The sequence below is a fragment of the Pholcus phalangioides genome, unplaced genomic scaffold (assembly GCF_987345545.1).
Source record: "Pholcus phalangioides strain wild (caught in Gottingen) unplaced genomic scaffold, Ppha-v1.0 ptg000016l_1, whole genome shotgun sequence".
NCBI lineage: Eukaryota > Metazoa > Arthropoda > Arachnida > Araneae > Pholcidae > Pholcus > Pholcus phalangioides.
The window spans coordinates 10,628,518-10,654,038 of record NW_028301609.1 but is presented as its reverse complement, the minus strand read 5'-3'; the positions used below and the strand labels follow the sequence as shown (position 1 = coordinate 10,654,038).

General features: G+C 33.8%; 1 protein-coding gene across 1 annotated transcript in view; it reads left to right on the top strand.

Annotated features, from left to right (window-relative positions):
• Positions 1 to 25,521, top strand: part of Eip63E (cyclin dependent kinase Eip63E) — a 123,045-nt gene that overhangs the window by 80,116 nt on the left and 17,408 nt on the right. Inside the window, exons 6-8 of the mRNA XM_089246050.1 lie at positions 10,522 to 10,613; positions 24,247 to 24,326; positions 24,448 to 24,542. Of these exons, the coding sequence (XP_089102176.1) occupies positions 10,522 to 10,613; positions 24,247 to 24,326; positions 24,448 to 24,542 (267 nt within the window). The remainder of the gene's footprint in view (positions 1 to 10,521; positions 10,614 to 24,246; positions 24,327 to 24,447; positions 24,543 to 25,521) is intronic.

Genomic DNA, 25,521 nt, shown 5'->3' with positions numbered 1-25,521 from the left:
GCAATAAATTGTAGGTCCCGGTCTAACTAGTCCTCGTGTGCAGAAAATGACCGTGGTGTGAAAAAAATAATCAAATGATCTTGTCTCAGTGATTTTGCCCCTTGTGACTTCTTCTCTTCTTCCTTCGGATAAAGAATTTTCTTAAAGGTCTCTCGGGTTCCAAAAAAGTGCAGTGATGACGGTACTGGAGGATGTGGCAAAAATCTAGCTTACAACCCGCATTCACATCTTTGTACGAACAATGGCGAAAATGCATAATTTCACAGAATAGTTACTTCGAAGGAAACTTTTGAACGTAGGGGTATATTTAATGTTGAATACGATTTGTGTATATAAATCTACGACATTTTAATACGCGCACCCTTTGTAGCTCGAGCAACATCCAAACCAGGGTTGGCCAACCCGCGGCAGGCGTGCCACAAGTACGCCATGGTATCAAGAGGGACACACTAACGCTTTTCAAAAATTAAAGGAATTCTACTCCATTTTTCTACTCCGTTTGACGAAACTGCGTTTTGCCAACTTTGATAATATGAAACTGAAAAATTTTACGGTGATAAATTTTATATTTTAATAAATTTTTATACGTCAGAAAAATCTCTGAATTTATGAACGCTGATTAAATACTGTTTTCTGCACTTCTTTTCGTCGAGAGGTTTAAAAAAAATATTGTATTTGGAAAAAAATTATAATTATATCAATGATTTCTAAATAAAAAAAAATCAAATTCTAGCGGAAAATGGGCACCCGAGTGGCGTGGTGGTTAGACGCTCGTCTACCATCGTGAAAGTTATCGTCACGGTCCCAGATTCAAACCTGGCGGAGGATATAGATATTTTCCCTAACATGCTTGAGGCGACCAACGATAGATGGCGCCTTCATTTTCAATCCAACTCATTAATGGCAGTAAATTGCAATATGGCTAGAGTTGGTGGTGGGAAGGAGTGGAAAAATCACAATTTTCTCTATTAGAACATTACTAAGAACTTCTTCCTTCTGGTGACCGATATTATTATATGCGGATTATACGATGAACAAGTTTTTTTTTCAAAGTGACAAAATTCGTATCTCCGAAATTTATGCGGCCGCAGATTATTCGTAGTAAAAACTTGTCAGGAAAATTCTCTTCCATTCTTTAATCCATTTTTTGGTGAAATTAAATTCACACTTGTGGATAATACACTGTTGTGAACTATATGGTGAAATTTATTTTTCAGAATAGCGAAATTTGTATCTGATTATACACAGGGAGTCGCAAAAAGTAATTTATTCACCCATCACGTGGTAGAATCTCTTACACAAACTTCCACAGATGTTTCGTGATATAATCCCTGATATGCGTAAAACTTACCCGCATTTCAAAAAGCAACGTTGCAAGTTCTCGAACCTCTCTGAACTTGAGTTGATTAAATAGTCCAAAAAAGCGTAAATGGTGATACTATAGATCTGGCAGTGGTGAGCCCGTCGCGTCAACTACAGCCATTACTCCGCTGGGGGAAATCTCAAGAGCCACGCACTTCCTGGCACGTTGGACATCCGGTCAAATTAGGTGGCATCGCGGGATAAATTCCGTCAAGAATCACCAAAGAGAAGTGATTCAACTCTCACAATGGACAATTTCCAGTGACGTGTGATAACGACCAAAACAAGCAAGTGGATGTCACTTTAGCGACATTAGATTCGACGAGAATCGCACTCTAGGGAACGATATAAATATTTTTTTTTACCTTGCACTTGCAAGAGAAAACGGAAAAAGAAATTGCCAATAGGTGTCGACATCCCAACCCTGAACATGAAATCGCCATCAAAGCAGTGGTTTACCCGAAACCATTGCAGCTTTTTGGTGTCGATAATGGGAGACGGACTTTCCTCCCATCTCTAAATAGATCAAGTTTCTGTGAGGATACCTAATAGGAGAAAGGAAAGACTGACTTCTCACTATAAATTGTGTGAATAGTGCCAGCTGGTACAACGATTGCGCACAGACACTACGATACGGCCATATTTCCTTCGTTTTAATCTCTTAAATGCGTAGTTTGCATATGTATTCAACGGGTTATTTAAACGTTCATAACTACAGCCAGGATGGAAATAAAAATTCAGAATTGCCTTTGCATTTAAGTTCACATATTTTTATAAGGTCATATTCTTTCCATTTTATATTTTGAATTTTCTGGTGGGTATCCCAATTAACGACAACTCTTTGTTTGTGCATGTATGACTGGGATTTCGTTAAGGGGGTTGGTGCAAGAAAATTTCCCAAAAAACGAATTTTCGAATTTTTGCAATTTTCAAATGCCAGGAAATTTTCTGCGTCTAATTGTTTTCAAGTTTTTGTTCTATCTTCACTACAAATATTTTTGAAATATTTTAATATAAACTTTTTGCAGACATCACATGCATGATAATTTTTTCCTTACTAAAATGCTCTTTTCTTAAAACTGAGTTTTTGTTAGATAAGAAAATTTTTTTTCGAAAACCACTCCATGTCTTGAAATTGCATGTGTGTGTCTCAACACTATAGTGTTACATACTTTAACACGAGAATTCTTTATTAAAATTATTTTAAAAAATTTTACTCCACAAAATATAGGTAAATTTGGGTGATTTTTGAAAAAGTTGTATGTTGTTAAAGTTAAAATTCGAGAAAAAAATAACCAACTTTTAAAATCCTAAAAGATCGTGTTAAATTGTATAAAAATATCCATAGTATTTGAGAAAAAAATTGAGCGTCTAAAGTGAATAGAAAATTTTTAAATGCTCCCTTTTAAAGAAGGAGATTTTTCCCGTAGGAAAGTGTGGGAAGCCAAGATCGTGCACCAACCCCCTTAATTCATTAAAATTTTTTGCTTGCATTTATTTTTTGGTTTTACCTCACAGTTTGCAATCTGAATTATTTTCTTAATATGGTTTGAAGCACAGAAAAGGTTTTTAAATATCTAGAAAGTAATATTGCTTCAATACGTTCACTTTATGTGAGATTTTTGAGGCTATGTACATCTTCAATAAGGCCGTATATTAGCAGTGCAATTAGAAATAGATTATTTTTCAATGATTTTTCCGGCTTTCAATGCGTGTCATTAAACTATGGAATGAATTATCAGATCGGGGAAAAAAAATCGAGCATTTAAAGGTTAACTCATTATATTAACTCATATTTATCAAAACTATATTGCTTAGCTTTGACTAAAGCCCCCTTTGAAATGCCGTATCTTTTTTAGTGAAGTAGGCTTCCTTCCGATTTTCAGCAGGTTCGAATTGAGGGGTTTGGGGAAGAGTTTTCCATTGAGAAATCAACTTTAAAAAACATCTGGGCTTGTCAATGCTGAAATAAGACGCGTTTATGGAGGCGAGGTATCTCGTCATTGCCACTTAAAGGGTTAAAAAAAATTAGTATGATGAAACATGAAATAAATTTGAAAAAAAAACTGTGTTGGAATTTTATTAAATTAATTTTTTATTAATATTAATCAAAATCATTTTTATTGAGTTTTTAATTTTTGTAGCAGTTAATTCAACGTTTAGTTACAGCAACAATCAAAACTAAAAGTACCACTGGATAGGTAAAAATACATAAACAAGCGTCTCAAAAGGGAACAATGATAAATAATGAGTTAGTGGGGTAATCAATAAATAGACACCATACCTTAGAATTTTGTAATGAGAAATTTTCGACAATAAATTCCAATAGATCTAAATGCTCTCCGTTTCCATCATTTCTATTGTAGAAACAAAAAGTGAAAAATTTCATAAACCTCCCACTTCATTGAATGGCAGATAGCGCTCAAAAGTTGGTTTCAGTGTATGTGATGCTTAATTGCAAAGAAGTAGTGTTTGCAGGCATCGAAATGCTTGGAATGGCAGTTGAAAGAAATTTCAATAAAACAATTCAAATAAACTCCGCGGGGAGAAGAATTAAATGTAAAATAACAAAATCTAATCGAAATTGAAAAATGATAAAATATAAACGAAACTAACGAATAATAAAATGTAATCGAAGTTGTAGAAAAAAAATAGAATAAAAATTATAAAAAATAAAATAAAATGAAAATTAAAAGAAAAATGAAATGAAAAGTGTAGAAAAATGGAATAAAAATTCTCGGAAAAATTAGAATTAAAATAGAATAAAAATTCTAGGAAAAATTAGAATTAAAATAGAATAAAAATTCTAGGAAAAATTAGAATTAAAATAGAATAAAAATTCTAGGAAAAATTAGAATTAAAATAGAATAAAAATTCTAGGAAAAATTAGAATTAAAATAGAATGAAAATTCTAGGAAAAAATAGAATTAAAATAGAATAAAAATTCTAGGAAAGATTAGAATTAAAATAGAATAAAAATTCTAGGAAAAATTAGAATTAAAATAGAATAAAAATTCTTGGAAAAATGGAATAAAAATTGTAAATAAAATGGAATAAAAATTGTAAATAAAATGGAATAAAAATTGTGTAAAAAATAGAATAAAATTGTGTAAAAAATAGAATAAAATTGTGTAAAAAATAGAATAAAATTGTGTAAAAAATAGAATAAAATTGTGTAAAAAATAGAATAAAATTGTAAATAAAATGGAATAAAAATTGTGTAAAAAATAGAATAAAATTGTAAAAAAAATATAAAAAATTGTAGAAAAAACTATAATACAAATTACAGGAAAAATATAATAAAGATTGGAAAAAAATGCAATCAAAGTTTAAGAATAACAAAATGTGATGAAAATTTAGAAAAGTTATTTTTATTAATTTTTCTCACACCTATTCACACGATGAGAATGAAGGAGAAGATCTCTGATTATGATAACCAGACACAATACATCATACGAATGTCGAGAACATATTTCCTCCACCATCTATATTGATTTTGTTGGTGGGAACGAACCACAAAATGAACGTCTGAAGAGAAGTTTTCCTTTTTCCCTGCATTCAAAAGATAAACAATGCAATGCGTGTTTATTCCCTAACGAGGCTGATTTTAGGGAAATCTTTAGAATTACAATCTTTCCAAAAGACTTTTTTCCCCAAAGCTTTTCGTGCTTGGAAAATCCCATTATTCCTCAATGTCCTGATTTAGTAATAATCTTGAAATAAAAAAAAACACTCTTAACCACACAAAAAGACTCACAAAAGCCGTCGATTTCCGTCAATGGACGAACACGTACCTCGTTCACGTGATTGTTACCCAGAACGGATGACAATGCACTTCAGTTGTGGTATACATACGTGTATCAAGACTGAAAGATTTTTCTTCTATGAAATTTTGACAAAAAAAAATGTGGAAATGAGGCAACATTAAGTGTGGAAATGTCATTAGCGTGAATTCTGTAATTCATTTCGTTCTATACATTAACCTGCATCCAAAAACATCTTAAACATAATAACTGCATCTACCCCTGATAGAATTGCACTAGAGCCATCCTTCTTAAAATGCTCCTAAAGAGCACTTTCCGTATATCAGTGAGAAGTGGCGCATTTATGGTTATGTCTCCTGCAGGCCACATGAACGTCGCCACCCTTCTCCCATTCTAGTCTAAATTTCTTGACTACTCTTTCCTTGAAATCATGACCCTGTGTTATAACCCACTTGGCCCCCCCTCCCCTTACTCCTGCAGGTACATGTGTTTCTGAGTCACTGTTTTGGTCACTCCCATGTTAACACACTCTTCAAGTTACTCATTTAGTCAGTCAGATGCCTGCACATGGTTTTGGTCATTCACATGCTTGCACACTTTGCACATTGTTTTGGTCACTCACATGCTCTGGGTCATCTTTTGATTGCTCACTGGCATGGTTTCTTGCTGGAACACTCTTTTGATCATTTACACCTTTACATTAAGTGTAAGTCATTCTTTTGGCCATTCATATGCTTCCACGCATTCTGGGTGTCATTCTTTTGGTCATTCACATGCTTGTACGCACTCTAGGTCATTCACATGCTTGTACGCACTCTAGGTCATTCACATGCTTGTACGCACTCTAGGTCACTCACTAACCTGATTCCTCGCTCTGTAGGTTATTATTTTGGTCATTCAAACGTTCGCACGCTGTGTGGGTGCGTTTGCAGGTCACTGTTTTGGCCATTCACAAGCTTGCACACGTTCTATATTACTCTTTTGGTGACTGAGAAGCTTTCACGCTCTCAAGGTCACTCTTTTGTTTATTACTATGTTTGTACACACTCTAAGTCACTGTTTTGGTCGTTCACAAGCTTGCACACTTGGTCACTTATTGACCTGGTCCCTCGCTTTGTACCTCATTCTTTTTGTTCATTCATGTTATTGAAAACTCCCTATGTCACTCATCTAGCCACTACCTGTCTGGGCAGAGGTGGATTTATTGAGGGTTATACAAATTTTGCCTCCCTTCTCCCATTCTACTAGTTTCCTTGGCCAATCATTCGGCAAATTTTCTGCCCTGGGCTATAGCCCGCTAAGGCCCCCCCCCCGTAAATAAACCACTGCGTATGAGCATAGACTTATCGTGCATACAACTAAGATCCATGCTCTAGAATATCATTTACAGCATGTGATATATTAGCTAACGAGTTAAAGTTGTGAAGGCATTGTTAAGAAATTATTTCTGCGGAACTTTTTTAAGATGATTGTGATTGCCGAAGAAGTATTTCCCCCCAAAAAGGTAGTTGTGAGTAATGTCATTCAGAAACTATTGTTGTGAATAACGGTTATTCAGGCATCGTTATTGCGAAAAATCATGCGATAGTATTTTTGTGAAAAATATCATACGCGGAGTTGTTCAAAAACAAAGTTAGTTAAAACATTGGTGAACTGATTCATTTACGCATGAGAGAATATTGTTGAGAAGATTTGTGAAAAAGTATTGTCGTGAGACTCATCGTTAAAAAAATATTTATCCGGAAATCATTGTTGAAAAGATGGTTTTGGAAATTGTTGAAAAAGTGGTTTTGGAAATCATTGTTGAAAAGGCAGTTTTGGACATGATTGTTAAAAATAATTGCAGAAAAAGTAGTTTTGGACATGATTGTTAAAAATAATTGCAGAAAAAGTAGTTTTGGACATGATTGTTAAAAATAATTGCAGAAAAAGTAGTTTTGGACATGATTGTTAAAAATAATTGCAGAAAAAGTAGTTTTGGACTTGATTGTTAAAAATAATTGCAGAAAAAGTAGTTTTGGACTTGATTGTTAAAAATAATTGCAGAAAAAGTAGTTTTGGACTTGATTGTTGAAAGGGTTGGAAATAATTGATCGAAAAATATTTTCTAGAAATCATTGCTGAAAAGGTAGTTTTGAGAAACCATTCTGAAACGTATTGTTGTGAGATTCATTGCTGAAAAACTATCGTTGTGAAAACCATTGCCGAAAAAGAATTGGTATGGGAATAAAAAGTACTGTTGTTGGAATCATTAGTGAAAAAGTATTATTGTGGGAATCACGGCTAAAAAAAATACGGTTGTTGGAATTATTGTGAAAAAGTATTGTTGCTGGAAAAGCATTGCTGCAAGAATCACGGCTGAAAAAGTATAAGCCTACACTTGTGGAAAATATTTTTACAAAAAGCAAGTTTTTGGTCAGCAGTGGAAATTTCTAGATTAGCGATGGCAGTCTCATTAGTAATATTGTTTTTTCTTGACCAGCAAGTTTTCTCTAAAAAAGGCCATTCACACACAAAAAATAAAGAAAATATAAATTTGAAATTGTCGATACAAAAGGAAGAAAATCAGTATTAAAATAACAGACTTTTCCAGATTCCAGTATTAAAGATAAGATTAAGAAAAAAACTTAAAAAAAAAGCAGAAAAACACTTCATTTCATGCTCCAGAAAAAAAATTTCCAGTTTTTATCTTAAAATAGAGTAAATATAATTTTAAGTTTCTTATCCGAAGAAGAAATCTTACAATGTCATCGCAAACTTTAGAAAATAACCTTCCGTGGATGTTATTTAAGGAATTTTCTCGGAAAACCAATTTTTTTTACTTTTCCCACGGAAAAAATTTCCTCTTGACAGATATTTTATTTCACAACTTCCTATAAATATATATATACAAAAAGAAATTCGTAATTCTCTGGGAAATTTTTTTTCTCTTATTATTTTCAGTTAACTTTAGTTGGAATTTTTTGGAATTAGCTTTGATATGTCGATTTTTTTAGAAATTATTTTCCCTCTGTTGGTTTTTATTTCTTGTTTTTTTCAGTTTTTATGAGAAATAAACACTGAAATTCAGAAAAGCTGTTGAGAAAGACTGAAAAACTCTTTCGATAACTATCATTGATTTAAATTGGAAAAATGTTGTTACGGTTTTAATTAAAAATGAGTTTAAAATAAGATTATGAATTAAAAATTGTAAATTTATTCGATTAATTCTCCGTAGAGGCATATTGTTCTTAAAGAATAGCCATTATTTTTGTTAATTAGATAAAAAATTACTCTTTTATGTATTACGAAAAGCGTTGTTGATATTTAATTTTCTCAAAAATGTCATTTCGAAAACTTTAAAAATTTTTATAGGAAAGGCATGTATTGTGGTGCGAAAGATTTATCGAACCAAAAACATTCTACCATGAATTATTGAGAAAATGGCCAAGCATGGTGATGAATGAGCATTTCTGAGAACGTATCGTGGAAAATTCGTATGAATTATACTATTTTTGTGGGAAATTGATATGAATATATTGTTGTGACAAAGCATTGCGATGGATGTATCGTTGTGACGAATAATTTTTGAGAAAGTGTTTTTGTGACAAATCTTGAGAAAGTATTTTCTGAAAAGTGTTTCTCTGAAATAGTCGTTTTGTCAGAAAGCTTGACGGTAAAGTAGTTTTGCGTGATAACATTTGATGGTGAACTATTGTTGTGAACAGCTGCTCAGATTTTTTTTTTCCAGACTAAGATTTTGCTTTGAAAAATGTTTTTGTTCCAAAGTTCGATGCATTTTGATCCGTAGACATGTTATCTTTGCGAGAAAAAGCCTTATTAGCTAAACTGTTTTATGAAAATGCAGAATCGGCAATTTACGTTCCTATCGAAAGATGCGGGGCGTTGAAATTGGAAAAGATGGCAATTGATGAAAATTGGACCGAGGGCAATTTCAGCTCTGAAGACAATGATCAGGTCGAGGAAGCAGGCTCTTTGGAAGATCGTCCAAGAAGCGGATGACCGAAAAATGTTCATCTCGTTATTGAGGTGAACTTTTTTTTGGTAACACGACGCCGACATACAATCGACATCGTCATCAGCACTGGGTGAATGCAGTGCACGTGCAATTTCACGGTGAACCAGAGCCGTCTTAATGCATGGGTCCACCTTGGTACGGCCCGGGGGCCTCACAAAAATTAGATCTGGTTGCAATTAGCGAGAATTCACCTGGTAGGGCCTGCGGAAAATCACTTGGCACCGGGGGCCCTGCAGCGAACTGGAATTCCTTATGGAACTGTGTGACGATCTCCTAGGATCATTCTCAAAAAATATCCGTGCAAAATTCAATTGTGCAAGACCTGAAATGAACTGATTTTACAGCACGTGGGAATTTTGCGAACTGGGTTTTCTTGAAAATCGGAGATGATGCAAAAAACTGGCTTTCAAATGTCTTGTAGCGAAACGAAGCACACTTTTCACTTAGTGGAAGTGTCAACACACAAAACTGCCACTTACGGGCAACAGGACCCACATGCAGTGGTGGAATGCCTCTTTATGACCTAAAGATGACAGTCTAGTCCGAGTTCTCACCTTCTTCAACCATTTGGTCGTTTCTTCTTCAAGGAAATAAACAGGGGTAAATTTACGTTTCTGGGACACGTGAGCGATATGCAGTGCTTTATGAAGAATTAAGTCATCCCTCACTTGCAAGAGAGACAAGTGCTTCATTCCATCGCGCACATTGCTAACCCTGTCAAGACAATATTGAAGTCGACATTGGAGAGAACAGTGTCCTGAGAGTCGCTGTTTTCTGCACAAACGGCCCCCCAAGGTCTCCAGATCTTACACCTCGTGACGTTTGGTTATAGGGCTATTTGAAATTCCACGTGTGCGCAGAGATCGGATAACGTCATTTGCCCAGTTGAAAGATGCTATACTGCGTCAAGTTTCAGGGATACCCTCCGAAATGCTCTCCAATGCTGTGCGGGGGTGATTTGTATCATCTGACGGCTGTACTTTATAACGATGGGCGTTGGAAAATATTTAGACACTGATGATTTTCTCTCAATGAAATCAACTACTCCATTGCAAAGCTATTTTTCAAGTGCAGCGCTACCTGTTGAACAAAAATGCAACTATTCCTATTTTTTTATGGTGAAAAATAAAATCCTAAGTGTTTCTAAGCATGCCTGTAAAAACCGCATCTTTCTATTGTACATATTTAAAAAGTTATTGAGTTTTCAAAAGTCTTCTGACTTTTGGATCACCCTGTATATTTCATCGTAATAAAAATCATGCTTATCTGAATTATTAAAAGCAACTCATACAATATTTTTTATATTATATTCAAAATTTTTTAACTAACACCATGAAAACAATGTTGAAAGTTCAGTTTGCCATTCTATATTTTTAGCCAACGCTCGGGTTCGGTCGATCAGAATCATACATCAAATTGGAACAACTCGGTGAAGGATCATACGCCACTGTCTACAAAGGATTCAGCGAGTAAGTATAACACCAGCTTTTTTTTATAATTAATTTGAAAAAAAAAATCTTATTACATATTTAATCTTTTTTAAGTAAACTGATAACCTCTTTCTTTGTTCCCAAAAAAGAAATACAAGGTTTTCCAAGAAACGGGATTCTTATAAATATCTATTCGCTACTAACTTCTTGGATTAGCCTTAATGCACGGAGAAGCGAAGCAACATCGAAATGCGAAAATGAGCGTAATTAGCGAAATGTTTTTATTATTTTATTTCCATTCCACCAGCGAGGACTCGTTTAAATGAACCAACGCTTTCTGTATCCTTGGGTTTTCATGGAGAATCTCATTTTCTTGAGGTTCAACAAGCTCTTGGGATAGCGCTACCACGATTTATCCAGAACTCATCCTCCCCGGCATTTATTTCCAAGAATGCCCACGTTGTGTGAAGGAGGCCTTTTTTTTCTCTCTCTCTCTCTCTCTCTCTCTCTCTCCAGCAAGGAAACCTCCAGTTTATTTATTTATTATAATTTCTCCCTGAAGACTTTAACCAAAGAAACAACGGTTCTCTTTTCTCCGGAATTTTCTCCCGGAATTTCTATTTTTTTTTTGCTTATTTATTTCTATCTCTCCCACATCTACGCTGAGAATCGTTTGGAAAGTCTTGGAAGTTTGTACTCTGGTGCACAAGCGCCTACAGCGTTGATGGCCGATCCTCATAAAGTTCTGGTATGTGTGTGTGTGGATGCGTTTTCTTCAGGAGAGGGGATGCGTGCATGTGTGTGTGTACACCGCGTCGCTGTTTATTGGTGTCATCAACGACGTGTTTGCTGCTGTTCCTTTCCATTCTTGGGATAACTATCGCCACTGCATGTGCTTCACTCACCTGTTTTTTTTTATTTATGTTTATTTTTGTGATGTCGCTGGTGTGGAATGGAGTTTTGGCTCGAATAGAATATTTAAAAGGAGCGGGAGTAGGAAGCTAACATTTATAGGCGCCCTACGGTATGAAATTTTCAGGAACTTATCTACTGCCATTGACGGAGAGTTATTTCTAGGGTCATACTTATACTTATGGCGATAAACATGACCTCTCGTGATGTTTCATTAAGGTTGTATTTCCAAAATTCCGTCTCCTTTTTATTACTGATGTTATTCATTGGAGAGTTCTCACTATCAATAATATTTTTTCTCCTTTCCCACTCATAATACCGGGTGATTCAAAATAATCATCGAGTTTTAAAAACTATTTGAAACATAAAATGTTTGATAGTAAACGGGGGAACGGAGAAGCAAAGGTTAAATTTTTATTTCCACACTTTCAATATTCCAAAACTGATTTGTGTTTTGGAATGCGCGACATTCTCATCACTTGTTTCAGTGCAACGAGCGCACCGAAGAAAATATGGAGCACGGTCGCCGTCCCATCCGGCGAGTCCTTAAGGTCTCTACTGCTCTTTTACTGTTTGTGACTTTTTACCTTTGGGATTTCATTAAAGACGCTGTGTGCGTGCCTCCACAGCCATTTTGAATGAGCTCAAGAACCGAATTACCATCGCTTTTACGAACATAAATAGGCTACTGACATGCTGTATCAAGTAGGAATTGAACTACCGGGTATATGTGTGCCGCGTAACGGAAGGAGGACACATGGAACACTTATAAGTAGTTGGGAAAAAAACTACAAATATCTCTGCTACTTACGAGGTATTATCCATCTTGCTATCTGTAATTACTTTCTTAAATATATAACTGTGAACTCCGATGATTACTTTTGAATCCCCCGTATAATAAAATCAACTAATACAGACTCATAATACATAAAACTAACAATGCATTTAGTCGTTTTTGGATGGAGTTAAAATGCAAATCATTGCCAAATTTGAAACAATAGAAACAATATTTTCTTTCCTTCCGGAAAGAATGAACAATGAAAATAAAGAACTTTATTTCTCGAGAGAAAGAAATGTTTTATAGTTCATTCACCCCCAGAAGCCAAAAAGAATCGTATATTAACTTAGTAAAAAACTTCAACTTTTATTTAATTTTATTTGTTTTACTATATTTGATTTATTTAATTTTTATCAAAAAGTATCACTCTGCAAAATTCAAAGACTAAGTTAAGATTTCGGTAGATAATTATAAAAGTCAAATCAATGATTTCATTTGTTCCTAGTGTAATAAAAACTATTAGTTGAGATTTCTGTGCTTGTAAAATATTCCTATCACAATAATGGTTAGCTTAATGTACTAAAAACTAACTCTGGTTTGAATATTTACTATTTTAAGAGAAAAACGTAAATTGAGATTTTATATTGGTTCTGTGTTGGTCATCTAGAACTTTCATGGAAATGTTACTACTAATAACGAGAAGATACAAGAATTGTAATTATTGAATTGCAACGTATTTATACAAACACAGATACCACAACAGACAAAATGCCCAGACTTTTATGCTCCAAATTTTTGAATTTTTGCTGTAAATCTAATCATTGATAATTATTATTAATATTTCATTGTTGTTGAAATATAAGAGTGGATTAAATGAAAACCAACCATTTGTTATAATTATATTTTTGTATGAGTGTGGTGAAACTTTGTGTAAAGGTAGAGCGGGCTATAAGGAAGGCAATCCCTACTACCTAGATAGTCGCGCAGAATCACATGATATGTGCTGGGGTCGCCCGCGGTATCGTCCCACTGGCAATCAATAGTTTCTTTTTCTTTTATTTGCACCTGAGGAATGTTTGCGAGTAAAGAAGAGCAACGTGGGCAAGTTCTTTTTTAGTGGCGGAAGGAGTTTGAATTCGCGAACTGCATCGGTGAACGAAGGCATTGTACGGAGAACATGCACTGTAATTGACTCGTACGCACGACTGGCACAAGAGTTTCCACTGTGCACTCTCTTTCCTGTATAGGAGTTTCTCTGCAATGAAGATCATGAACGGAACCGAAACGCACTCCCGTCTTCTTGCTGAACGCTTTCCTTATTGAAAGTCGTCTATTCGGGTTGATTATCTTATCAACTTCTTTCACCATAGCGTCCTCGATAACGAGGTGACTTTGACCAAGTATCGTTCATTTACAGATTTCCGTCCCTCGCGGAAACACTTGTGCCATCCCTGCCATACGAGTTAATGACAGTGCATGTTCTCCGCACAACGCCTTCGTTCGCCGATGCATTTCGCGAATTCTAATTTCTCTTGCCGCTAAAAAAACGAATGACACAACGTTGTTCTTCTTTACTCACAAACATTCCGCAGGCGCAGATAAATACAATTGATTGCCTGTTGGACGTTACTGTCGGCCGAACGCCAGCACTTATCACGTGATAGGTGCTGGCGCGACTACCTAGGGCAAGTTCAATCCGCAGTAAGGTTGCCTTCTTTATATCCCGCTCTATCTCTACACAAAGTTTCGCCACATTCATTTAAAAATAAACCAACCAATTTATAATAAATAATTATTACAGCTATTCTGTTCTCATTTGATCCACCACCCCTTACAGTTATCACAGTTCTCCACAACATCTAACAGCTGTAAAAATATCGTTTCTTCAGTAAAGCTTTTGATTGGCTAGAACCTAAATTTAGGAATCGTTGGTAGGAGAGAAATGATCGAAATCGCTTTCACATTAGTCCGCAACATCCAATGACAGAAAATATTATTTCTTTGCAGAGAAATGTTTGATACATTAAAAACAACATTTAGAAAATGTTCGTCATACCCTGGAAAGAAATGTTCATATACGTTTCAAATTTGTGCTTCTAAAGTGTGCCAAACGGTCCTTGTATTTAGAAATACAAATACAACGCCACAATAGGCAAAATGCCCAACAAGGTGGCTTAATCATCTTTGGCATTTCTTTCGAAAAAATTTTCTGGAATATATTTTGGCGAGTATGACCTGCCGTACTCGTTCATCCCTCGTAGGCTCATACATCACGTGACCAATCAATTCATTTTCGTTTGTCTGTCCAAGCACAAACAAAAAAATAAATGAAAAAAAGAAAAGCTACTCGTCATACAATTTAGTTTCCATGACGAACTGGAACGAATACGTTCTTGTCGTGCAACAAGGACGGCAATACACGGGTGTACTACTACAAGTTCCATTGAAAGTTGTAGACGACAGGGGAAGGACCACTCATGTAGACATATTACACACACACGTACATACGTATACACGCACCACGAACCGCAATTACTCAAAGAGGGGGATATCGTTACCAACGTTTTGATTTACGGCCTCTCTTTTATGATATATCATTTCAAACCGTGAGCAATAACCCACACAAACGCGAAAGGCTATTGCCATAGGATAACATATTGTAAGATTCTCTTTTCTTCCTCCTATTACTCTACCTTTTCCCTGGCATTGGGTAATATTTGAAGAGGAAATAGGGGGGTGGGGGGGATACTTACGTTAGATACTCGGGGTTTTCAGCTTTCAGGTAATATTAAAGGAACATCGATTTTTGGATAACAAAATTTATTCATTTCCGAAGACGTGTGCATATGCAAAACTTACTTGTCGAAAATTTGCCATAATAATGAGATTAAACTGAAAAATTCTGTATTTTTGTGCACAAAAAAGTGAAGTGGCAGTGAAAGCTATTTAGAAAATCGTGCATTTGTGCATATTTTCTACAGTTATATTACACGGCGGATCCCGCTCATAACATTTTCATAAAAAACGTTGTAAGCGGGAAAATTCTTTTCATGGGAAATCTTGATCAGTATTGGTGAAAGGAGGGACCACGAAAATAAGGGCTTACCAAGGGAGAAAACGTTGTAACCGGGGATGTCATAAACAGGATAAACTATACCATATTTTTTTGTAATAATCGCTATAGAGAGCTAAAAATACTTAAATGCATCTTAAATCCACCTCATTAATTTCCAATTAAACACAGCTTATTTGTATTGTAAAAATAAATATTTGTTTAAAACTGATTTTAAGTATTCACAAACTACTTCTGAATCGGCCAAAAGATTACAGTCGGACCCCCGATATAACAAACTCTAGTTTAACTAATTTCTTGAGCCAGTCAATTTTGTTTAGAAGTTCCTGAGTATTTTGAATTTAGTGTTAGTTTCATCCCCGATATAACAAATAAAAATGTAAGATTTTTCCGTTCCTGATTCGTTAAAAGGTTCAACTGAAATTACCATATTTCTTGGTATGTTCCCTGTCACGCTTACTTTTTTAAAAGCACAACTTTGGAGGCATGTAGCGCGTACTCAAACGTGGCCCCAACTATCGATTTTTATTTCAGTATACACAATCTCAAAGAAATCTAAATTAATTAACTTACGTTTTAACTATTCAGAAACGTTTTGAGCGTTCAACAACCATTTTCTGAAAATATCTAGTTCGTAGAAAATGAAAAAAGTAGTAATTAAGACTGATTTTTTCCTCCCTGTACATTTGCGACCCTTACACCAATGTGGCGCATACATGGAACAAACTATTTTTTGCTGAAATATTTTAGAGTGTGAGATTTAGTTTCATGTGTTATATAATCTAACAAATGCACAATGCTCATTTGAATGTTATACAGTGATGTGTTCACAGTCAATTTCGGATAAACTTTTCCTGAAGCAAAACGCAATAAACACTCCCACATCAGCGTAAGCATCGCAAGCCTCCAAAATTATTAATCAAATTGCAATAAAATTATTATTTAAAACGTATTTTCCGTTATGTATCAATCAAAAAATACGGTAAATATTCAGGGTGGACGAGAAATCCTGGAAACATTTAAAATATTAATAATAAATCAACTATTTGATGTAAAAAGGTGCGGTTTGCACAAAAATACTTATCATTGCCGTATAATATATTATCATATAAAATATATGTAAATGATATTTACTGTATTTTAATGCATTATCATGTAAAAATATTTATCATATCTGTTTGTTCTTGTTTCGGTGGAATTAAAAACAGTTCAAATCTAGCTCACAGGTTGCACTGTAAAACGAAAAAATTGATATAACATAAAATGCAACACAAACAGTGTATAATTAATGTTTATGACAATTTGCGCGTTACATAAAACTACCATATTTCAATATAAGCACCCTTTCACAAATTCAGATGTAGCGCTCTAGTTAAAGAAAGCCGCTAATATTAAATGTAATTGATAGTTTCAAGTAACGCGCCAATTGTCATAAACATTAATTATGTACCGTATGTGTTGCATTTTATGTTGTGTCACGTTTTTTTCGTTTTACAGTTCCACCTATGAATGAAATTTGATCCGAAAAGAAGCTCTAGTCTATGATAAGTATTTAAGTGCAAACCGCATCATTTTTATGCCGATTGGTTGATTTGTTATTAATTTTTAAAATGTGGCCAGAACTTCTCGCCCACCCTGTATTTGCTACATAATTTTACATTTTTTGCAAAAATTAAGTTAAACTTAGTGCATTAAAAGTTAAGAAATACGTATAATTTTTTTTTTGTTATACTAATCGCCTTCAACGGGCTTTTAAAGCATTGGTTTACGTCCCATCTGTAATTCGAGTACATTTTCTCAGAAAAAAACGAGACATCCAATCAGTTCACGCGGGAGAAGAAAAATGGTTATTATGTAAATATTCAGTTCATTACTATTTATATTGTAACGTTGAGAATGGATCGTGACCACGATATAACGTTACGTGTTATTCAGAATAGTAAAGTACTTTGGAAAATGGTTAAAGCGAAGTTCATGTGAGTGTCCGCGTGTGTACACGCTACGTGAAGTCAGAATAATGGATGGGGGGAAAGGACGAACAAAAATGGAGAAAGAAGTATTTTTTGAACGTCGGCCAAAAAAATAAGCTCTTATATCATTGAAAGCAGCAATAAAAAGGTTCAGTGATCGAAACACGATAGCCTGATATAGCTGCGAGAGTCCGTCTAGTGGCCACGTGACTTGCCAAAAAGCCACTCATTTTCTGTCGTTTTCTTTATCTTATTTTATCGTGAAAAGTGATCCCTCGGTATTTTTTTCTTTTGGTGAAAAAAGACAATTTTTCTTCACGCAATTTTTTTCAAAATAAAATCTCTTTCCAAACCTAATGGCATTCATACATATCCAGATATATAATTTCACAACTTTTATTAATACTTGGATGGTAGAAATTTCACATGGATACTTAACCACGATGACATGTTAATAATCATTAACACGTGTTGTTGACTTCTGCAACGTCAATAAAAATAATTAAATTTGCGCGGAACATACCGAATAGTTGATTAAAGCCTCTGAATGTTTTTTTTATATTTAAGGGGGTTCTGTGCACGCAAATTTTCCAAAAAACACATTTTCCAATTTTCAAATACTATGAAATTTTCTGCTCTAACTGTGTCCAAGCTTTTGTTCTACTTGTGTTAAAAATATTTTTTAAAGTATTTTAATGTAAACTGCTGGCAGACGTTACACATGCTAATGTTTTTCACATAAATGTCTTTTTTTACAAAACTAAGTTTTTTGTTAGATAAGGAAAGTTTTCTTGACCACCGGTCTTGAAACGTTGTCTGTCTCTCAACACCGTAGTGTTGAGAGACATACTTTAACACGAGGATTTTTTTATTAAAATTATTTTGCAAATTTTATGGAACAAAATATGGGTAAATATTTTGGTGATATTTGAGAAAGTTGCATGTTGTCGGAGTTAAAATTCGATAAAAAAAATTAACCAACAATTAAAATCCTAAAAGCTCGTTTCAGAGTATTAACACCATGATGTTGAGAGACACACAAAGTTTCAAGACATTTGAATGAGTGGTGTTCGAAAAAATGTTCCTTATCTTACAAACCTAAGTTTTGAGAAAAAAACATTAGCATGTGTGTGTAATGCCTGGCAGCAGTGTATATTAAAATATTTTTAGTAGAGGTAGAACAAAAACTTGGACACAGTTAGACGCACAAAATTCCATAGTGTTTAAAAATTGGAAAATGTGTTTTTTGGAAAAATTGCGCGCTCGCAACCAACTTAATAAAATATTATGCCGTCTCTATAATGTTCTGTCTAGCTCGTCAGCAGGTCTGTGAATTATTTTTCCTATTTTGTTTACTTTTTGCTGGTCCGTAAGATATTTGAATTTTGTTTTTGGTCCGCAAATTATTTCTCCGACTTACTGTATTGGTTTTTTTTTGCTGGTCCATAAATTGGTTCTACCATTTATTTATTTTTTGCCGATCAGCAAACTATTTATTCCATTTGTTTACTTTTTGCCGATCAGCAAACTATTTATTCCATTTGTTTACTTTTTTCCGGCCCGTAAATTATTTTTTCTTGGTTTGCGAATTATTTCTCCTATTCACTGCATTTGCTTTTTTTTGGGAAGGCCGAAAATTATTGGTCCCATTTACATATATTTTGCCGGTCCGCAAATCATTTCCTTCATTTATTTTTCTCCGTCTTCAAATCATTTCTCCCATTTATTCATTTCTGTCGGTCCGCAAATTATTTTTTCCATTTATTTATCTTTTGTCGGTCTGCAAATTAGTTCTTCCAGTTAGTTATCTTTTGATTTTCCGCAAATTATTTCTCCCAGTTAATTATCTTTTGTGTCCGAAAATTATTTCTACTTTTATTTTCTGCTGGTCGTTAATTTATTTCTCCCGGTTATTAATTTTTTGTTAATTTTATTTCTTTCGCTAATCCACAAATTATTCCTACCATTTATTAATTTTTTTACCGCTTCTCAAATTACTTTCATATTTATTTTTTACTTTATTTATTTATTATGAATTATTATTTTATTGAATTATTTCCCCCATTTATTACGTTCAGCCGCTTCACACAAATTATTTCTCCCTTTTATTCATTTTTGGCCGCTCCGCAGATTAATTCTCCCGTTTTCGCCGGTCTGCAATTGTGAAAAGGTTGAAAAACCACTCTTATTTGACAGCCTTGTCTTTCGACTATCATATAGCATCATCATTTCTAGATAATCCCGTTTTAACGAACACTTTTCTAATCCCCCTCCTAAATAAGTTTACATAGGAACAATGCAAAATTCTGGAATTCCTCCTTTATAACGAAATTCCGTTGTGACGAAGTGATTTATCCGTTCTCTTTGAGTTCGCTATAACAGGATTCAACTGTATGTGCTATCAGAACGGTATTTCAACGGTATTTCCGCAAATCATTTCCTTTATTTGTTTTTCTCGGTCTTCAAATAATTTCTCCCATTTATTCATTTTTGTCGGTCCGCAAATTATTTTTTCCATTTATTTATCTTTTGTCCGTCCGCAAATTATATATATGCAGAACTTATAATATGCAGAACTGTTATTAACGGTTATTCTTGAACTGAAAATTACATACATATATTATTTTTTGAGCTTTTATTATATATTTTTAACTTTCTGTTTTAGAATATACCGGGAATGACCATAAACCCTCTGTAAATGTACCCTTTCTTTTCTTCAACTAATTTGGAAGCCTTACGGGGGACTTTTTTGATAGTGAATTGATATTTTATCAATTAAAATCAATTAAATAAACTCGATCTTTGTCAATTTTGATAATATTCTCCTCATCTATTTCTTGGTAAACAATTCCCATATGATAGTCTGCATCTAGTTTCGTTCTCAGTGGCATGTCGAAGTAGCAAGCGATGAACTATACGTTTTTCTTATTCTGATTATATTCAAATGTTTATCAATTATTTCATTTTTAGTTTATTCAATGCTTTTCCACAGCTCTTTGCAATCGAGTGGTGTTTTTCTGATTTTGAAATTTTCTGTAATATAATTTCTGGTTTTTGTCAATTAACCCTAAAACTTGACGTGTTTTCCTTACAAATTAATGGCATCCCTTATTTTTATGTTCCGAAACAAATTTTTTTTTTAAATTCAAAATTGAAACCATATCCCTGTGCGTAAACACCCTCCGTAAACATGATAAAATGCTCATTCATTGTAGAAATAATCTGCATTCTACAGGAAAGATGAAAGATATGATTACAGGTTACCAGTGAAAAACGTGGAGAGTCATTCTCTATTGCCGCAAAATAGAATGAGAAATTATGGTATTTATGGTATTTCATACCAGAAAGTTGAAGAAAATTTCGTGCTCTAAATATTTTCAGAAAAAATCAGTAGTTTCGGGGCTGAAAAATTATAAACTACTTTGTATATAAAAATTACTTCTAGAAAAAACCTTAAATTTCCAAACTAATTTGCAGAAACTATTTTTAAAAAAATTTTAATTTCTAAAATAATTTTAAAACTGTTTCTACAAAAAAACTTAAAAATTTTTTAAGTAATTTCTATAATGTTTCTAGAAAAAATACTCAGAATTTCTAAAAAAATCGAAAAGTTCTGAAAAAGTTTCTGTAAAAATTATATCGAAAAATAATTCACAAATTCTTGAAACATTCTAATCACAGATGTTCAACAGAAAGTTCGAATGACATAAATTTTGAGTGCGCTATATATATGTTACGCATAAATGCCGTTATTATGCATACTTACCAAGCATTTTGGTAAGTTTGATAAATTTCCCTGAATTTATCATTTTTACTGGCGATTATGCATAGTACCCAAGTGTCGTTTGTAAATTTGATAAATTTTCCTAAATTTATCACTTTTACTCGCGACTCTGCACAATACCTAGCGTCACATCGTTGGTAAACATGATAAATCGTATTATATGATACACTTACTATACATCATAGTTTCTCAAACTTTTTGTTCCATCGGCCCCTTCAGAAATTTTTCTCTCATCGCCCCGCATGCCCATAGGATCCTATGGACAATTCCATCTCCCACCAGGGGGCAATATTTCCCACTTTGGGAAACACTGCTGTACATGATAATTCATACATGTATCGTATCGTATCATTATATCGGGGTACAATCACTAAACTTATTATCATTATATCAGTGCCCGACTGTATTCATCACACATACTAGAGTCATTTGGAATTTTTTCATATTTATCAAATTCACCAATTGCAATTGGGTATTATGCATAATCACAGATAAAAGAGATAAATTTCAAGTATTTATATCAATTTTACCAACGACGCTTGTGTATAATGTATCTTCGGCGGTGAAAGTGATAAATTTATCACACTTACCAAGACGAATGGCAGAGACGTCGACGTGAAGAAAACATTGGAGGGGGGGCTGAAATTTGCTGGTCGTTCCGTATATACGGGACTCAAGCGCGTACGCAGGAGGAGGAATGTGCATTGCATTGTTTTTTCAGAAATTATTGGGGGGGGGGTTCAGTCCCTTCACAAAATTTATTTGGCGGGGGGAGATCGAATGGCCTCAGCCCTTATGTTCCGGTGCCTGTGATGATTGGTAAGTACAAATAATAACCAGATATTCAGATATTATGTATAATAACCAACTTATCACATTTACCGTAACATATATATTCTGAATACGCTATATAAATAAAACATTTCATCAACTTAACGTTGTCTATGTTCGAAAACAAATCTCATATTTTCTGTTCAATCAACTGCGCCACATGCGCCGCAAAACACATTGACATGCATGGACCTTTTCCACCTCAGCTAAGAAACAAAATAGATTCACAGTTCGTCGATATTTCCATCCACTCGATTCAGGTTCTAGTTTTTCTCACTTTACTTCTTCTAACCGAATATCTCGAGAAAAATGCGTTCCGTATTTCAATGCGTTGTCATCTTGCCAAAAAAAAAAATGTCATCCATATAAAACATTTTTTTTACCACGGAAAGCGTTTGTTGTGTACGTGGATAGCAAACCGATTATGCGTACAGAACCCAGGAACCTATCACTTGCCTTGCACTACATTTGTCACGTGGCTGAAAATATTTATAGATATTTTTTTTCTCGAGACTGATATTCTCCATAACAATGTTCGATATTTGCTTCTTTTTTTTGCAGTTTTTTGCAACCTCGTAAGGTATTCCGAGTGTTTGAACACGATACGATGTTGTGTGGGAGGAAATCAGTAAACCTCTCGGTGTGTCTAAATTCATGTTTGTTTGTGATTTTATTTTCTATGGGAAAAAATGGCTTGTGTTGCAGAATACGCGTGAAGAAATATCCTATAGTGTATGAAAATACAATAAGAAAATCGAGTTTTTCTCTCGACAATCGAAAAGTATTGTAGTTCTCGTACTACAAGATGGTGTCTATGTTACACCGTATTTCTTTCTAGATATATTTATACTTAGAAAGAGCCTTTTCTAAAATGAATACAATGAAACCTCGATGTAACGATACTCTGTGGACCAAGAAAAAAAATCGTTTTAGAAGGATTATCGTTATATCAAGAGACACGGCAGTTTATCATTAGAGTGATTACTTGTCACCTTCAAGATGTGAAAAAATATTGTTGTAGAGAGAGCTATACAAATACAAATACAACGCCACAACAGGCAAAATGCCCAACGAGGTGGCTGAGAAAAAGATGCCCGTAACAAATATGGATGTCATACATTTCGAAAACACTCAATCCAATTAAAAACACAATCACAAAAATTATAAACAATATATACACATGATAAAATAATATACAATGCCCATAAAGAATATCATGGTTGTCTTATGAGTTATCGTTATATAGAGTATCGTAATAGCAAGGTTTTACTGTATTTAATTGTTTTTTTACAATCCAATCAATTGAGAAAGTATGTTTATGGTATTTTTTACTATTCATTCATTTTTGAATCGAATTTTGTAAATTATTTATTTTATATTTTCCACAGTTTTTAAAATTGAATTATTTACACTCATGCATACTTTTTCTTATAATAAATTTTTTTTAGTTTACAATAAAATTAGATAATTTTTTTGAAACTTTTTGTTTCCATACATGTTTTTCACAAAGTGACAGCATTCCAAATAACATTCACTGTGCAATGAAGGAGGATCCTGTGGCTATATATTAAGAATTTAATATTTTACAGCAGTTTGAATAAAAAAAATTTAATTTCTTTGTGAAAATTCAGGTATTATTTCAAAAAAACTGCCATATCTCAGAGAATATTATATGTATCTTAAAACTTTTAGTGCACTGCACAGATAACAATTACAAAAACATACAGTATCAAAACTATTAATATAAATTCTGTGGTTTTTATTGTACAATGTCTGCCGTAAGTACTGAAAATGATCCAATTTTGAAGACATAATTTAGAATATCTCAAAATGTTTTAGAGATATTCCAGAAATTTCACTGGATTTTCTAATTTCATACTGTATTTGGATTAAAACTTCGCTTGTTTTGTGAAAATCACAGTGTTTTTAAAAACAGTCAGTTGCCTTAAATTGATTTTCATTTATTTGCAAAACTTTTTCTTCGATTTCAATTCACCTTTCATAGAATTTTTGAAACTTGATAATTTTGAGTTTATAAAATTTAAAATTTAAAAGCATTCAACGTTTTTTGAAGGTGTGTTGATACATGTGTAAAGACAAATTTAGTTTTTTTCAAAAATATTTTTCATTTTTTGTAACCTCTAATACATAATCAATACTTTTTTTAATGATGCATTCATACAATAATTTTTTCTTCCATTGCTCAACATTTTTTTATTTTTGAATATGCTGATTATACAGCATATTCAAGTTTCAAATCATAAAAAAAAAATAAAAATAATTAACTTATTGCAATTAAGACCGATCGTAATTATTTTTTGCAGACTTAACAACAAAGTGGTCGCTTTGAAAGAGATCCGACTCCAACCAGAAGAAGGTACACCATTCACAGCGATACGAGAAGGTACATAACTAATGTACAATTTTGAACAGTATAATGTTTCAATTCAATGTTTTTTAAAAGTTGGTTCATTATAATTTAATTATTAAAAAATTGATAGACGTTCTTTTTCTCCTCCAATCAGCTTCACTGCTGAGAGGTCTTAAACACGCAAATATCGTGACTCTTCACGACATAATCCACACGAGAGAGACTCTGACCTTCGTCTTCGAATATGTGGTGAGTAAATTCCATCTTTTCTCACTAATTACCTTATTGGAAATAGGGTACGTGTGTGCGTGTACCACGCACAACACGAGTGTACAGCCCCAAAGGTGATCTATCACCATTTCGTTGTAGAACTATTTCTGTGGAAGCAACGTTCAAAAAGTATTTTTGTAACTTGCAAAAAAATTTCATAAATTATTATTGCGAAAACATGCAGGAGGAATTATGGTTGGAAATGAATTTTCTAAAAAATATAGTTGCAGGGACATTATTGCAAAAACGCAGCTGAGAAAGTATCGTTGCTGAGCTATTACGGACAAAATACTTTGGTGGAAAGTATTGTTGCGACAGAGCTCCTAACACGGGGGTCCATAGGTAACAGGACGTATGGCATTTTACTGACGAACGGTTGATTTTAGGGTACATACTGTATGGATACCCCGTGCTGAAGAACCCAGTTAAAAAGTTGTTGCCCTGTCTCTCCTGAGGCGAATAAAAAAAATGAACGTTTCCAAGTGCAATATTCACTGAGATATTCGAATTCGAAAAACGGAGGAAAGTTGGAAAAAAACAGCGTTAAATACTGGTAAACCGTTTTACCCGCATTTAATTTTGTTCTTTCCCAACTTTCCACCGTTTTTCGAATTCGAATATCTCAGTGAATATTGCATTGAGAAATGTGGGATTTTCTTAGTTGGCACCAAGAGAGACAGTGCAACAACTTTGTAATCGGAGTTTTGGGCACACGGGTACAGTGTAGAAAGTTAATTTTTTTTATTTTAATGGTTATGCAGCCCCTTGCAACATGAATGACACGTCTGAGTTCTACATGTTATTTGGATGCTTTTTCTAATTGGAAGTATACATCTAGGACGAAGCACCCCTGTACTTTTGGGAAAATAATTTCGATGAAAAATTATTGTTTCTAAAAGTAATGCAATAATAAATACGAATCCAAAGCATTGCCGAAAAGAATTGTGATAAAGCTTAC